At 53.4% G+C, this 14430-nt stretch overlaps 5 protein-coding genes across 5 annotated transcripts; 2 read left to right on the top strand and 3 right to left on the bottom strand.

The window, feature by feature from the left end:
- Positions 1 to 359: 359 nt before the first annotated feature.
- Positions 360 to 3602, bottom strand: N7498_008432 (uncharacterized protein; the record flags this gene model as incomplete). The annotated part of the gene is made up of 3 exons (XM_058455494.1): positions 360 to 2133; positions 2188 to 2717; positions 2784 to 3602. The coding sequence occupies 3 exons, from the start codon at positions 3600 to 3602 to the stop codon at positions 360 to 362; spliced, it is 3123 nt and encodes a 1040-aa protein (XP_058305482.1).
- Positions 3603 to 6678: 3076 nt separating this feature from the next.
- N7498_008431 (putative mitotic spindle checkpoint protein (Mad2B)) lies at positions 6679 to 7548 on the top strand (the record flags this gene model as incomplete). Its single annotated transcript, XM_058455493.1, has 1 exon — positions 6679 to 7548. The coding sequence occupies one exon, from the start codon at positions 6679 to 6681 to the stop codon at positions 7546 to 7548; it is 870 nt and encodes a 289-aa protein (XP_058305481.1).
- A 1826-nt stretch (positions 7549 to 9374) lies between these two features.
- Positions 9375 to 10532, top strand: N7498_008430 (uncharacterized protein; the record flags this gene model as incomplete). The annotated part of the gene is made up of 1 exon (XM_058455492.1): positions 9375 to 10532. One exon carries the CDS (start codon positions 9375 to 9377, stop codon positions 10530 to 10532), a length of 1158 nt encoding a protein of 385 aa, XP_058305480.1.
- A 168-nt stretch (positions 10533 to 10700) lies between these two features.
- Positions 10701 to 11993, bottom strand: N7498_008429 (putative sister chromatid cohesion protein Dcc1; the record flags this gene model as incomplete). Its single annotated transcript, XM_058455491.1, has 3 exons — positions 10701 to 11029; positions 11083 to 11825; positions 11875 to 11993. The coding sequence occupies 3 exons, from the start codon at positions 11991 to 11993 to the stop codon at positions 10701 to 10703; spliced, it is 1191 nt and encodes a 396-aa protein (XP_058305479.1).
- Positions 11994 to 12543: 550 nt separating this feature from the next.
- Positions 12544 to 14104, bottom strand: N7498_008428 (ANP1/MMN9/VAN1 family protein; the record flags this gene model as incomplete). The annotated part of the gene is made up of 4 exons (XM_058455490.1): positions 12544 to 12825; positions 12874 to 13193; positions 13247 to 13929; positions 14025 to 14104. The coding sequence occupies 4 exons, from the start codon at positions 14102 to 14104 to the stop codon at positions 12544 to 12546; spliced, it is 1365 nt and encodes a 454-aa protein (XP_058305478.1).
- Positions 14105 to 14430: the final 326 nt, after the last annotated feature.

The raw sequence follows: 14430 nt of genomic DNA, 5'->3' as shown, positions 1-14430 counted from the left end.
GAAGGAGAGAGATGGAAAGAAGATGAAGCTATTCAAGAAAGAAGTCAGACCCGAGTGAAAGGATGCCGGGAGACCCAGAAAGGCGGGCCTCTCCCAAGGTTTGACCCCGCAGTACCCGGGGCGTCGGGATGACCGGCCATTTTCGCCATGTCCGCTCACACCTGGCGTGTCTAGCCGATCGGACTGGCTGTGGACTAGTGACAAGTATTGTGACGACTACGGTGAATCCCTGTTCCAAACTGTCGGGTGCGTCTCCACTTTAATCCCTGGATCGTTCCAAGGATCGTTGACTCGTAAATTTCGCGCTAGTTCCATCCCCGGAACCAATTCAAGGTCCGAGATGCACTATGCTATATGCACTACCCTAGGTTCTGCAGCTTGGCCTGCTCGTCCTCGGTCAGTGCCTCGTATAATCCCTGGAATCCCGGCTGCGTCGACGCCCGCCGGAAAAAGTCAGTCAGGAAGGCCTGCGTTTCGTCATCCCGCTGTCGCACGCCGAATACACTCTCCGTTCCACCCTCGCCGAAGCTCATCAGCTGCTGCTTGGTCATTCCCAATCCCAAATCCAGCACTTGTCCCGGCACATCCTCCCAATCGTCATCACCATCGTCACTGTCCGCATCTTCCAGGGCCGCCGCTTGAGCGGCGTCAATCGCTTTGTTGCCTGAGGCCGCAGATAGTTCCTCCACCAGCACTTTGATGATCTTCAAGGGCGCTGCCACCGTAGAATACCGGTCGGGGTTGGTGCGTGCCTGCGACCGAGTCTTGATGCGACCCGTGTCCTGGATAATGAGATCGCCCTTGACTGGCACCTCTGCCAGACGCGGATCCGACAGCTCGTACAGCCGCGCCAACGCAAAGATATTTTGCTTGATCTCGTCGTAGCCGGCAAAGTTAACCGAGTTCTCCAGCCACTTGCTCAGTACCACTGCGAGGCCACTTTGGCCGCCCAGGTTGACCTGCGCGAGGAAGTCCACGACTTCACGTGGACTAATGAGCGTTAGCCGGGCAAACACCAGAATTAGACTCTGGATGAACTGTGCCTGCTCCGCGGTTGCCAGGCGCTGGGCCACCGCCTGCAGAAGCTGGGGCAGGTAAGGGCCAAGGCGCTCCGAGCCAGCCTTCTCCACCAACTCGGCGGCCAGCTGGCCGACCTCGACGGCCGCATTGTCGTCCACGGCCGGGCCGAGAAGTCGGTCGATGATCACCAGCACGACCTCGAGCGCCTCCTTGCCGGACTGGGGATCGCGCCAGGCCAAGACCTGTGCAAAGTCGTGCGAGAGCATATGGCGCACGGCTTCGGTCGCGGGCCGGATCAGCTCGGCCTCGGTAGAGCCCAGTAGCAGACGGTTGAGCTTGGGCATCACCGTCTCCACGAAGCCAGGAGGCATCGGCTCGGAGCTACGCTCGGCTAGAGCTCGAAGCAGATCGGCCGCAAAGTTGGTCAGGGCGTTCTCCTCGGTCATGCTGCCGACGTCGATGGCGCCCATTAGGGAAGGCAGCACCTTCTCGCAAAGGCGCATGTAGGCCTCGGGGCCGTGCTCGGTTATCTGGTCTACAATGTCCTCAAAGGCCTCGGTGACGGTCATGGTTAGCTGGAAGTTCTCGGCACCGCTGCTGGCGATGTTGAAGAGAACATCGATGGCCACCGACGACAAGACCACGCTCGGATCGGCCATGATGGTGTCTCGCAGGGTTTCCGCCAGCGTCACTTTCAGGTCGTCACAGTCGGACTGTTCACGCAGGTCGTGCGCCGAGACGAACTCCGAGATGGCGTTGATCACGGTCGTCTGGAATGGACGAGCCACGCTAATGGGCAGGGACAGAACGAGATCTTGCAGGACTCGGATGGAAGCAACCTTGACCACCTCCGAAGGGTCTTCTGCGATCGCCTTGAGAGTCGCCTCCAGATAAGTCATAGTGTTCTGCTGGAATCCTTGGCCTGCAACGCGGGCCAAGGCACCGGCTGCGAGATAGCCTCGTGCACGGAGAAGCTCCTGCTCCTGCTGGAGTGCATAGTTGACAAATTGGGTAAAATGATTGGCTAATTCGAGAGAGATCTCCTGGGATACTTCGCCAAAGTCCCGGAGCAGGAAATTCAGGATGGAAAGAGCCGCTTCACGGGATTTCCATCTAGACATCAACGTTAGCTCGGTTCAACAAAATTAAGTGGACTCCATAACTTACGAAGAAGAGTTGTCAGCAAAGAGGCTGTTCATATAGCTCAGCATGCCCTCGGCCGCTTTTTCCTTCAGCCATTCACCGGCCTTGATCACTAGATCACCACTGCAGGACCGGGGTGTGTAGTTGGCCGTAACCGACGTCTCCTCCGACAGGAACAGGTTCACATCGACATCCCAGAGGCCCTCCTCTTCCATGGTGATCTGTGCATAGGAGCTGGAAAGCTTCATGATCTCAACCAGCCAGCCAGAGGAGCCCGCAGCCGCACCGGCATTCTGCAATTGCTGCTGGAGCTCTGCTTTAACTGGGGGCGCCTTGAGCAGGGTTTGAATGAGATCTAACTCCTCCAAGACGAGGAAATCAAGCGAGTAGGGGAGACCATCCACATCCTCTAAACGGCCCTGGCGCTCGTCATCAATATAGAAGCTTTGATAGACCGGAAAGGCATTGGTAAGTTCATCCCAAACGGTTGAAAAATAGGCGGGGCTCTGGGCTGTCAGGAGACCGGGGAACACTCCACGAATCTTCATGAGAGTCTATAGCAGAAATCAGTCAGACAATGGCCCAAGACATAATCAACACGACAAGTGCGCACTCCGTACCTTGACAACCTGAATCTTTAATCCAATGATCCCGCGCCATTGCGACGCAACCTCACCCTCTTTGTTGGCATCTTCCTCGGAGGGAGTTTGGGGCAGGGGTGCCTTCAGGGTCGCGACGAAGAAGGGCGACCACCCACCCAACAACTCATCCACAAATTGTTTAATGGCCGCCTTGTGTTGTTCCAAAACCATTTCAAATGTGTCGAAGCATGATCGGAAAACCGCGACCGAGAGAGCTCGCATCATAGGGCGACGAGTTTCCGAGGTGGCCACGGCGAAAAGGGAGGAGACGAGATCGCGGGCGACATTGAAGAATTGATCCTCGCTGAGTCCAGTATCAACCAGATCCAAAAGTACCTTCAGAGCCCCGTGCAGGGCGCTATCGCTAGTGGAGGCGTCGTTGATGATCTGTAGCAACGCGGGCAGGAGTTCCGGCCAGTCATCCGGGAAGTCGGCGCTGGCGATCTTGCTAACGGCGTAACTGGCCGAGGCCTTGACTTTGCGTTCGGGGGTCTCGGTGGTTGTAGCGAGCTCGAGCAGCGCGCGGCGGATTTGCGCTTTGTTGGTGTCGTTGACAAGCACATGACCCTTGAAATCGTCGAGCATGGAGGACCAGCCGACCCCGATGAAGGCGCGCAAGACGGAGAGGGCGGACTGGCGGAGGTTGACGGGGACAGACTCGTGGGAGGCAATGGCTGTGAGTGAGATGGGGAAGGCTTCATTGGAGTAGAGGGATTTCAGTTGAAGCTCCGCAGCTTGCCTCTTGCCCTGCGTGGAGGACTGGGTGTCCGCCAGGAGCGACAGAAGTTCTTGCTCCATGGCTAATTGTGGTGATCAATTGATCACGAGAGTAGTAATTGTGAGGATTGAGGTTGGCTCGAGGCCGCGTAAGGAGGTGAAATCAATAACTTTGCGCGCCGCGCGATAAGGAGACACGAGGGGCAGAGGGCGGTCAATCGATGTTTGTTGCCCGCAGCACAACCGCTTTGACTTAGTGTTTGGTTCAATTTCTTGAGCTCGAATCTCATTGAATTTGTTACGATCTTCTTCTAATTTTCATTCTGATTTGTGTGCCGGTCACTGGAATTAACTATTGCCCAACCCATTGGTGGAGAAACTCTGCAGTGCAAGTACACATCGTCAACTGCTATTCAAGCAACTTGATTCGATCTGTCGTCGAACCCTTAAAAAAGCCAAAGAAGGACGATCCTCGTGACCAGAAAGCCAAGCGCTGGAGCTGCGAGGGATGGATGCACTCTAAGATGCTGGAAGGATCTGCGGTGTGTTCGTGCAGGATGTACTTTTGGCAAGGTACATCGTCGCCTCCGGCCTTTCTCTATCAGATTACCACATGCCGAGGCAGATAGCATGCGGTGGCAGGGTTGACCTTTTGATCCTTGCTTGTCATTCCCCGTCTGCAACACATGGATCCATCAGACAGGGATGGAATACGATGGAGGGGAAAGGTTCCGACGGATTTAGAATACCGGGGTATCTCGGCCCCATCCGACAGTGAGAGGGACACGATATTTCGGAATTGGAGCGTGGCCTTTGCATAGTCATTTAAAGAGACGTTTCCGTGCAAGCCGTATAAAACCTCATCGTAGCAGCTTCCATGGAAGATGACCTTGGGATTGCTCCGGCTTAGTCAAAACCAACAAGTCGCCTGGAGGCAAATTATCACTCACTCACTACCCAGCTTCCTCCGTGGTAACTCGGACGGTAATGCGTTTACAAGGTTGCATATATAGATGTACAGTACTTAGTTACGGACCTCGGGTACCTGGTGAGACCAGGGCGGGAAAAGCACGGACAATTCGAAACCCCAGGCGCAAGGCATTCGTTTAGAGGTACAGTATGACTACTGGGACGTTAGTTGCGTTTTCAACGCTTGGCACCGCCCGGTCTCATAAGGTGGATCGTGATCTTTCGGAAAGAATCCAATAGGCCCACCGGATTGGCTCAATGTCAGTCGGGAAACTGATCATGATAAAATCCTTCGAACATTTCCTCGCGTCACATTGTCATTTTTTATTTTAGAGTGCGAGATTGTTCTTACCCGGTACGATTATTGCTGACGATGACATTGTATCCCGAAGGTTCCTTGGGTGCTGTTGTTGTTCAGTAGCTGTTCTCAAAGGGGGATAATTATCCAGAATCGACAGCCCCTCACTGAATCTCCATGATCACCGGAGACACGCGAAGATCTCTTTAGCGGTTACAGTATAGAATCGGATGGAAGAAATGCGATTGACAATCGCGGCAGAATAGTCGATCCCCAGGGGCCAAGTCAACCGGAAAGAGGCTGCGCTCTCCCCGGGGATCGTAGCGGTCGCCACTGCCGTCAGAGCTGGAAGATCATCGGTAAAGCGAGTGAGGGGCGCGTACCCAGCGTACAGATGTGTACGGCTCGTTTACCCGGTACCGCCCTGGTTCTTCCGAGTGCTGCGGTCTGTGGCGATGGACGGTGTAATCGGTCGTACTGCAATCTTCCGAAGGGCTTTTTTTTGCGGCCTTGAAGACAACAGTGTTGCAGAATTGGTCGTGGGCTTTCTGTCAGGTCTTAGTGGTACCGGAGTTGGGAAAATAAGCTTACATCCGCACAGTGGCTTTTTTTCCCCCTGCTCGGCTATACCCCGTCGGTTCTTGGACCGCTCCCAAGGTTGGGCGCTGGGCGGTTTTATGGTTCCTTGCCCCATAATATCTCTTGGTGTTATACCCAACGTGTGTTGATACTCCTTTTTTTTTTTACCTTTTTATTTTTCTCCCAGGGCAAGCGATGATCGCCCTTTGCCGCTAGAGTTCTCATCATCCCACCCAACTCACCAATTCGGTGGGGAAGAGAAAAAGAGGCAAAAAGGGCAAAAACCTGTGCGCTCTGTGCACGTACACGAAAGGCGGTACCTGTGATACCATTTGTATTGTTCGACCTATTTTTTTCAATATGGCCCGCCTAGCGTGTCCACGACAAGCTTTTCCGGACAGTAAAATTTTTCTCGATGCGCCGAAGGAACAGAGAAACATCCCCAGATATCGATAAATTAAAAAAACCCCGAGAAACAACGCCGTAGAAGCGAAAACGTAGACGAGTTCTGCAGGGCCAGCACCATGACGCAACCACGTGACGGGAACCGTGACCTTCCACTGACCGGCGCTTTCCACTCCTGCCTTTCCCCTCGAGCCACGGGGTACATCGTTTCTCAACGTCGACTCATCGCCTTCATCTTTATCTTGTCCGGCTTGTCACTTGTCGCCCACGCCAGGCACCAAGGACTTTCCTGCCGCTAAACCCCCTCGGGTTCACCCTACGCCCCCTCCTTCCTCTCGCTTTGAACCCACCCCTCCTCACCCAAACACCCCAGAGGACAAACATCATTGCGCCCAAAAAAAAGTCCCTCTCTTTTTATATTTCTGGGATCGGCGCTTTGTTTTCTCTCGTCATCCATCCCTCATGCTTTGAGGTTTTGAATCTTTGTCGTTTGTCCACCCAAGCGTATGTTTCGCTTTCCCAAACCCCCTCCTCCCCTCCCCTCCCCAACCATATACACGGAACCCCCCCCCATCTACTTCATTTCTCCAACCCAACTTCATTCCCGACCACCAACCAGGGGTTTCTCATCCCCCCTCTCACTACCTAATCCGACTGTCTCAGCCCTTGCCGCACACTACCCTCAAGTCCCATCCCGAAACTCGATGTGTCGTTGGCCGTCGGCAAGCGGAGGAAAAAAACCTTGATAGTGCACCACCCATCCCACTAAACAAAATACCAGGGTTGACCGATGATTTTAGAAAGGCAGAGCGATGATTAGCTTCAGGGTGGAACATCATTCAGATTCTTCGAGACTCCGTCAAGATCACCCTTACCGTGGAAACGACGCTAGATCGTTCGACGGCAATGCCGATGGCCAGTGAGACCAGTAGTACCACCACCATGACCACTTTCTCCGCTCCGGTCCCTGCTACCAAATCGCTGCCCACCAACCAGTCGGCGCTGGCGGCTTCCTTTACCAATTTCCTCACCGTTTCCGTCCACCAAATACTCTTCCTGCGATCCGTCTACCCGCGCGCGACCTTCCTGCCAGTGCGGGCATACAATTATCCCGTCCGGCAATCCCGCCACCCTAAAGTGTGCGACTATATCAACGATGCGTCGATCGCAGTCGGGACAGAGATCTTGAAAGGCACAATCACCGCCGTCAGTATTATTATTTCATCTCTCCGCTCAAATCAACCCCTCGAACGATATGCCTTTGATCTGTCGGGTTTCCCTCGGGCCCCGGCTGGAGAAGTGAATACCACGTTTGAAAACAGAACCGAAGATTCATCTATGCCAGGCGCCTCCGTCTCGGACAGGGGCCCCGCCCCAACCTCGGTCGACCTCGAGTCACAATTCCGGGCCTGTTTAGCCCGCCTCGCGTCCGCCTGTGCGCGACTTACCCCGCTGCCGCGGGATGACGAATTCAGCTTCACCGTGTGTATCGAAGTCCGCGAGGATGCTTTACCCCCTGCAGGCACTACCAAAGAAGAACAAACGTGGATCGTCGCCGAGCCCGGAAAGGTGCACCTACGATCCTGCACCGCCCCCTTCTCCGTGTCGAAAGTACGCAACGGCGAGCCCCAGCGGCCACCTCCTCCGGTTTCGAACGGCCGCGCCAAAACAGTACCTGTACGACGTGTGGAGGCTGGGGAGCTTCGGTTGGAGTTGTGGGTAGAGGAGGCACGGCAGAAGTTTAACGAACCGGTGGACTCAGAACAACCGCCATGAACTTCAATTTTTCCTTGAAATGCGGGGAACATTGGGAAATATTTGTGTCAAGTTTCTTCATGGGGAAATTGTTGTTCGTTTGTTATTTGTCCACACCCATTTCAGTCTCTTGATTTAGCGTGACCAATGATCGAACATACATGATGGACGAGGAAATTAGGAATTGCCATCCGCAAGAAAGTGGCGCAAATACATAAAACGGGGAGCGGACGAATTTTTGGGACTCGCATGGCATTTACTTACATAGATCAGGTTCATATTCTTCCTCTTTCTTTGGCTCTTTACATCCCCTCCCACTCCCCCAAGCTCTCCCCTGCTCTTTTCATCTTTCTTCATGACGCTCCTTCTCCTTCCACCCTCTTTCTCTCTCATCCTTTTTATCACTGGTTGCAGTGTTGCCTCTTTGCATCTTCTTGTGCTGATCCCTGGGTTTTCACTCTCCTTGCTGATCTTTATTGCTGCGGTCTGGCCTCTTTTTCATACCATCTCCTTTTTTTGTATTCATTCGTCTCCTATGTTGAATCTCTCTCAACTTCATGATTCTCTTTTATTTTCTAGCCAATTCAACTATCTAGCAACTAGTCTTCCAAGTGTCGTCTCGCTTCCGGTCGTTGCGTCCCTGTTGATTTCTATTGTGTCTTCGTTTTTATTTTCCCTTCATGGCACTTCCCCCGTGACATTGCATTCGGCCTTTCTTCTCTTCATTCTTGTGCTGAGTTCCCCCCCCCTTCTTTGTTGACTGAATTCTCTGTTCTCTGGGCCCGGCTGAAAATAATACGCCTCCAGGTTGACTTTGTAAGCGTTATATAGCCAGTCGAATGTGCAGTATAGTATAATGGATCCTGTGAACAGACGCTTCAACTTGAAGAAGCTGTATGCTATTGCTTTGCGCTGGTCTTTTCATCCATCGTCTTCTGTTGACGAAGACCATTTCTCATCATGACCAGGGTAGTACAAGTCGGAAATTCACCTGTAAATACAGTGTGAATAATACGCAGCGACTCTATTCCGATGGCATCCTGGTATTAACATGCTAAGAGTGAGCTGGAGCCGCTAGCAATGACGTGACTCAAAATAACCGAAACCCCGCCTGATCAAGGATCCGCGTCACCGGACCTCACAACCTTGGAAGATCAAATAGAGTTAACCCATGAATCTAATCTGCCACGCGATCTGACTCGATTGTATAGATCGCATTACATAAAGGGCCACCTGACTCGCTCCTGCCCTACCCTGGGCGCCACCTGACCCAGCGCGAAAGCCGTGTTACGTCAACGGCAGGTCTAGCCGGAGTACAACTTTAGCTCATCAACCCGCTTGCCGTCGCTTGTCATCGGGCCGGTTGACAAAGAGAAACCACTTCTTCGCTTGCTGGAGCGTAGAGCAGGACATTCCGGCCCGGATCGTAAGGCGCAACGAGCGGGGATGTCACTAGGATCGGAATTGGCCCGTATTACTATTCTAATTACAGGGTTGGCCCCTCATCCCCAGACCCGGATTTATATCAGGCCGTTTGAAACCCGTGGGTAGCATACTCTGGAGCCGTTATCCACTTTCGACGACACCCCGGACTTTTCTTTCCTGTCATCTTTGACTGGCTTTTCTCCTTTGTCTGTAGACAGCGGAGACAATAGACGCTTGGAATACTTGACGACCACTCTGTCTTTACATCTTGCTTTCGTGCAAGTCCAATCTATACTTTTATTTTTCCTCCGATTCACTTAGCGGACAAAAAGTCCGCTGTGAAATTTTGGGGTTTCCTCGCTCTCGCCGGACACCAACACTTCCATCTACAGAGCACTGCACCAGCTACGTAGCGCGGCAAGATGATTGCAAAAGACGTCCCTTCTCTTCCAATGGGGGATTCCCCAGATCTAATCCTGGTCCCCGCCACCCCAGCTGAGCGCATCGCCTCCATCAGACTGAACAGCATCGTTTGGAAAGGCCCCCTGGACGTCGAAACTTATATCGCACGCGAGAACCATCTTCTCGAGCAGCGACTGACCCGCGACGGACTGACATGCTGGATCCTGGTGGACCGCAACGAGCCCGAGGATGACCGCACCATTCTCAGCTCCTGCGAGTCGTACCGAAAGAAAGCACTGCTTGCGCACGACGGCCAGGTGGAAGAGGTTGGCACCCACGGCGTGGGCAGCGTCTACTGCCGGCCTGAGTTCCGGGGGAAGGGTTATGCGAAGCGCATGCTTGAGGAACTGAGTACTAAGATCGATACTTGGAAAATGGAAAAGGAGCCCAGGGGCAGAGCATTGTTCACTATTCTTTTCTCAGATATTGGGAAGAAGTTCTATGCTCAGTTTGGGTGGCGGCCTTATCTTTCGTCGCACTTGGCTCTCCCGCCTGCGGAAGGAGTGACCCACGGAGCGGGCGAGAAGACGAGGGATCTGTACGCGGAGGACGTCCGGAGCAACATGTGCAACGACATCATTCTCGCTAAGCTGCGAGATCAATTACGAGTTGCTTCGCAAAAGTCCACCGGTGCCAAGGTCGCCATTGTGCCTAACTTTGATCACTTCGTATGGCACTGGGCTCGTGAGGAGTTCTTCGCTCAAAGGTTGTGCTCGCACCGCCCCCCGCCCATGATCAAGGGCGCTGGAAACGATGACGCTCGCGTGTACTGCGCTTGGAATCGAAACTTTGGCGAACAACCCGAAGATAACATCCTGTACATTCTGCGGTGGGTGTACGACGATCCCACGACGCCAGAGGAAGAGCAGACACTGGTCCAGGCTATGGCCGGTATTTTGAAACGAGCTCAGCAAGAAGCACATGATTGGAATATGCACACGGTGGAGTTTTGGAACCCCACACCACTGCTGCAAAAGGCAGTGGCGTTGCTGGATCCGGATGCGCAGCTCGTGCACCGTGAGAAGAGCAGTATTTCCAGTTTGCGTTGGACAGGTGCCGAGCTAGGACTTGGCAAGGATGTGGAGTGGTTTTTGAACGAGAAGTACACTTGGTGCTAATCGTTTGGCTTTGGGTATCATTTTGGGATTTTGCTTGTGATCCGTCCCACTTGACGGTGGATCTCATATTTCTTGGGCGGCAGATATGACCATCATGTTTCTAGAGGGGCCTAGCATTATAGACTGGGACTCCATCAATGAACGCAGCAGCGCCTTGATGACTTGCAATCAGCGGCGCGTTTGAGTTTTGAGCAATTCGTGCCAGTTCCTTGTAGTCTTGGCTTTGGCGGCGGTCGCAGACGAAGCAGTTGAGGCTTTGCTGACTTGTTGTCGTTGTGATGGTTCAACATAAAAGACGGTTGTAGGATCGGGACTCTTGTAAGCTCCCTGTGGCAGCTTGGGTAGGGCAACTTCATCTCTCCATGATTCGGGAAGACAGTCCTTCCACGCTCGTAAGAACTCACTGCGTCCAATAGCAGATGACACCGTGGGAGCAGTAGCAGCGAGATACGTCTCGCCTACCCATTTTGTAACCTCGGCCTTGTCAAAGCTTGCCCCTGCAGCAATAGTCAGCCAAAGAAGTCCACAAGACCCAGTCCACCAAACTCACATTTGATCTCATCTGCCAACGCTGGCCTCTCGTCCGGGACGCATAACCTCCGCACTACGGCCTCAAGCAACCCTCGAGGAAACGGTGGCTCCGAGTCATCTCCATCATCAAGCACAGACTTCCACAGATCCCCAACAAGGAATTGTTTCTCCAGGTCAATCCCCTGCAGGAGCGCACCCTCCATCATCCGCTTCCAAACATTCACCCGCATCCTTGCCGAAGGTCTCCAACAAACCTTCTGCCTCTCATCAACAAAAGCACAAATCTCCATCCACCCCGTCTCACACTGAACAGCAGACACGGGAATATCAGCGCAAACCTGATCTCTCAAATTGCGGATCTCAACAAGCCCAATCTCTCCAGACTCATCCATAGCGACATCTCCATCATCATCATCCCCAACCCGCCGATCATACAGCGCCAAACTCTTCTCCAAAAAAGGAACAGCCGAGAACCCCCCCGGCGGGATATGTAGTTCCAGTGTCGACCCGCACTTTGCAATAGCTGTAACCGCCTCGTCGGGCAGATTCAACGTGCCAGTTTCCCCAGCTTCATCTTCGACGACTTTAATATCGGCTTTTGAGATCTGGCCCAGACTGGGGCGGAGGATGTGCAGCGAGTTTGAAGACATGACTTGGCGGATGCGGTATGTTTGGGTCGGCGTGCATAGGTTGACATATTCCTGGCCGCTGGCGTCGGCAACGGCATGGGCAAGAGCTGCGGAGGGGGACTTCAGTTCGAGTCTGGTTCTAGCGTTAGTTTGATGGTGCTGGACGTGAGGGGTTGACTTACGCGGGTGCGTCTTTGGATGTGAACAGTTCCTCTAGCTCGGGCGGGATTTCTAGGAGTCGGAAGCCTTGCTGGGGCTGTGTGTTGGTGAATAGGATGCTCGGGGTACCTTGGGTCGCCATTGTAGTGAGCAATTGCTGGTCGTCAGCGAGCAATTGGTGGGATGTTGGAGAGGGACGCGGTAAAAAGACGGGGACGCGCTGGACGCGCTCCGAGGGCACAGACCACCGTTTAATGGGGTTCCTTCACACACTCTACAACCATCCACGACTTTTATGTGGTCAATGATAACAGTTGTGATTTATTAGAGGAAATTTACTTGTGTTAATAAGTGTTGAAAATTCATCGTTTATTTTTGAAACACTGCTTCCCCGTATCACGCCATCTAGTATGCTATCTAAACACCATGAATGAGAACACCGATAAAACAGGAAATATACAGGCAAGAATGAGAAATGACAAGCTAAATAGGTCCTGCGCTGCTCGAGAATGTTCGACATGAGAAAATCCTTGTGATGGCTGGTTCCAACGGATTGGGTCAAATCGGCCTCGAGCGGCAATCAATCATCCAGCCGGCTGGATAATTCTATGATAGAGAATTTTGAATCGTGGCCGAGAGAGAAACGGCAGAAGAAGTCATTTCCAGGGCAGGGGTATCGCCGGCTGCCTTACTTATTGGAAGGAAGAGCCCTTTCCAGCTTCTTTGACCGGTTGAGCAGCAGGCCCCTTATCGGAACCTTTGAACTCGTCGTTGAGCTTGTGCGTATTCCCAAACTTGAATTGGGAAGCCTCCTTCTGCTCAGCAAGTTCGCGTTCCCGCTCTTCCTGCTCGCGAGCCTGTCGCTCCATCTCCATCTCTTCCATATGGCGCAGATCGTCAACGCTAGGCTCGTACAAATGCCAAATCGTATAGTGTGGCAATCCAATAACGGAAAACTTCATGCGTTTGGCCATCTAAAGCACGTTAGTCATTGTAGGATCGACCGAGACAATCGTTCTTACCTTGCCAAATCCTTCCGTCTCAGCGTGCTTCTCGAAGCTAAATGCTGGGAAATGGACACCAGCACGGAAGACACGGGCTTTCGCCAGAATACTGACGCCGCCAATGCCGTCCAGCTCCATCTCCATGTCTGGGTCGCCGTAGGGATCGCGGAGGTAAGCGAGGTGAGGTCGCCATGTCGCATACTCGGCATATCCCTCCACAATGACAGCATCTTCGTCTAGTGTATCCGCCAGCGCGAGCGCCGTCTCCGACTCCTGCCACGAATTCAAATCGTACGGCTGCTCTCCACCTAGCCAATCCGGAAGCGGCCGCCACACATCTTAAGGATAGCAATTAGCGTAATTCTCCAGTAAACCATCGGTCAACACATACTTGGAACGGTGACATCCTTGTTATGCCGCATCAAATCCTCAATGATCGTAAATGGCGCCGTCTCCACGTCTGCATCTCGCCAGTAGACCCAGCTGTGTGTAGGACGGAGGGTCGCGCTCAGCAACCAATTCCGCGCCTGGGCCATCAGCTTACGACGACTGGCCTGAGCCTCGAAGCCATGCCGGCTTTCGACATCCTGCTGCACTTTCTGGCCGAAATCCTTCTGGATCACCGAGATCTCGCCAAAGGCCATCGTCGGGTCCGAGTTGTTCTGCACCTCAGTGAGCATGCGCGACAGCATGTTGAGAGTGTCATCGCGCGAGTCCGACACTAGGAAGGCAAGGTCGATGAGATTGTGGGGGTAGGTGAGGTTGCGGAGGTGGGAGAAGAACATTGGGAGATGGGAGGAGGCATCTCGCAGCGGGGTGAGCATGAGGACGCGTTCCCCGCGCTCCCAGCCCTTCTCTGTTCCCTCCACCTCGGACAGGTCATAGTATCGGACTGTCTGTAGTTGTAGGTCCTCTGTACCGTGGAAGAGGCCGAGCGAGAGGGTAGGGAGGATCGCAGCGCGCCATGAGGGGAAAATGAAGATGACCAGCAAGAGAGAAATGCCGCCGAGGAGAATGAGCCGTTGGAAGAGTTGGCGTCGACGGCGGAGGGCAGGCTGTGAGCGAGGTTGGAATCTAGCAGGGGACACTAAGTCAGCTGCTTGCTTTTTGAAGATCGACTGTCATATGCAGCGCATGTGAAGATGAACGCGTCACTGCAGTGTACGTACTTGTTGGGCGAGAGGGAGAAGGTGCTGTCCCCGCGAGGATAGGCAGCGTAGCCTTTGGGCGAGGCGTAGTGCCTATTCATTTCGCTAATAGGCTTGTAGCATCGAGTTCTGAGCGAAAGCTGGTGATGGGCCTTGGCGAGTCCAGCCCGTCAATCTCAAAAAGGCCAGCTCGAGGTGCCCGGGGGAGAAGGAATTGGAGAATGAAGGAATGGCGATCTGAGAATTGGAAGAGAAGAGAAGAGAAGAGACGGGGAAAATCCAAAAAGTTCCAAGTTCCTCCCTTTCGATCGCCAGGGAAGAATAGGTGTAACCCGCGATGTGGCACGTTTCACGCTCTCCGCTCTCACCGAATCCGGCGCCCGCTTGCGGCCGATCCTATTGTTTATTGGAGACGCTTTAATTAAAT

This window comes from Penicillium cinerascens, assembly GCF_028974065.1.
Source record: "Penicillium cinerascens strain IBT 15544 chromosome Unknown scaffold_4_segment0_segment0, whole genome shotgun sequence".
Taxonomy (NCBI): Eukaryota; Fungi; Ascomycota; class Eurotiomycetes; order Eurotiales; family Aspergillaceae; genus Penicillium; species Penicillium cinerascens.
This window is presented reverse-complemented; position numbering and strand designations above follow the sequence as displayed.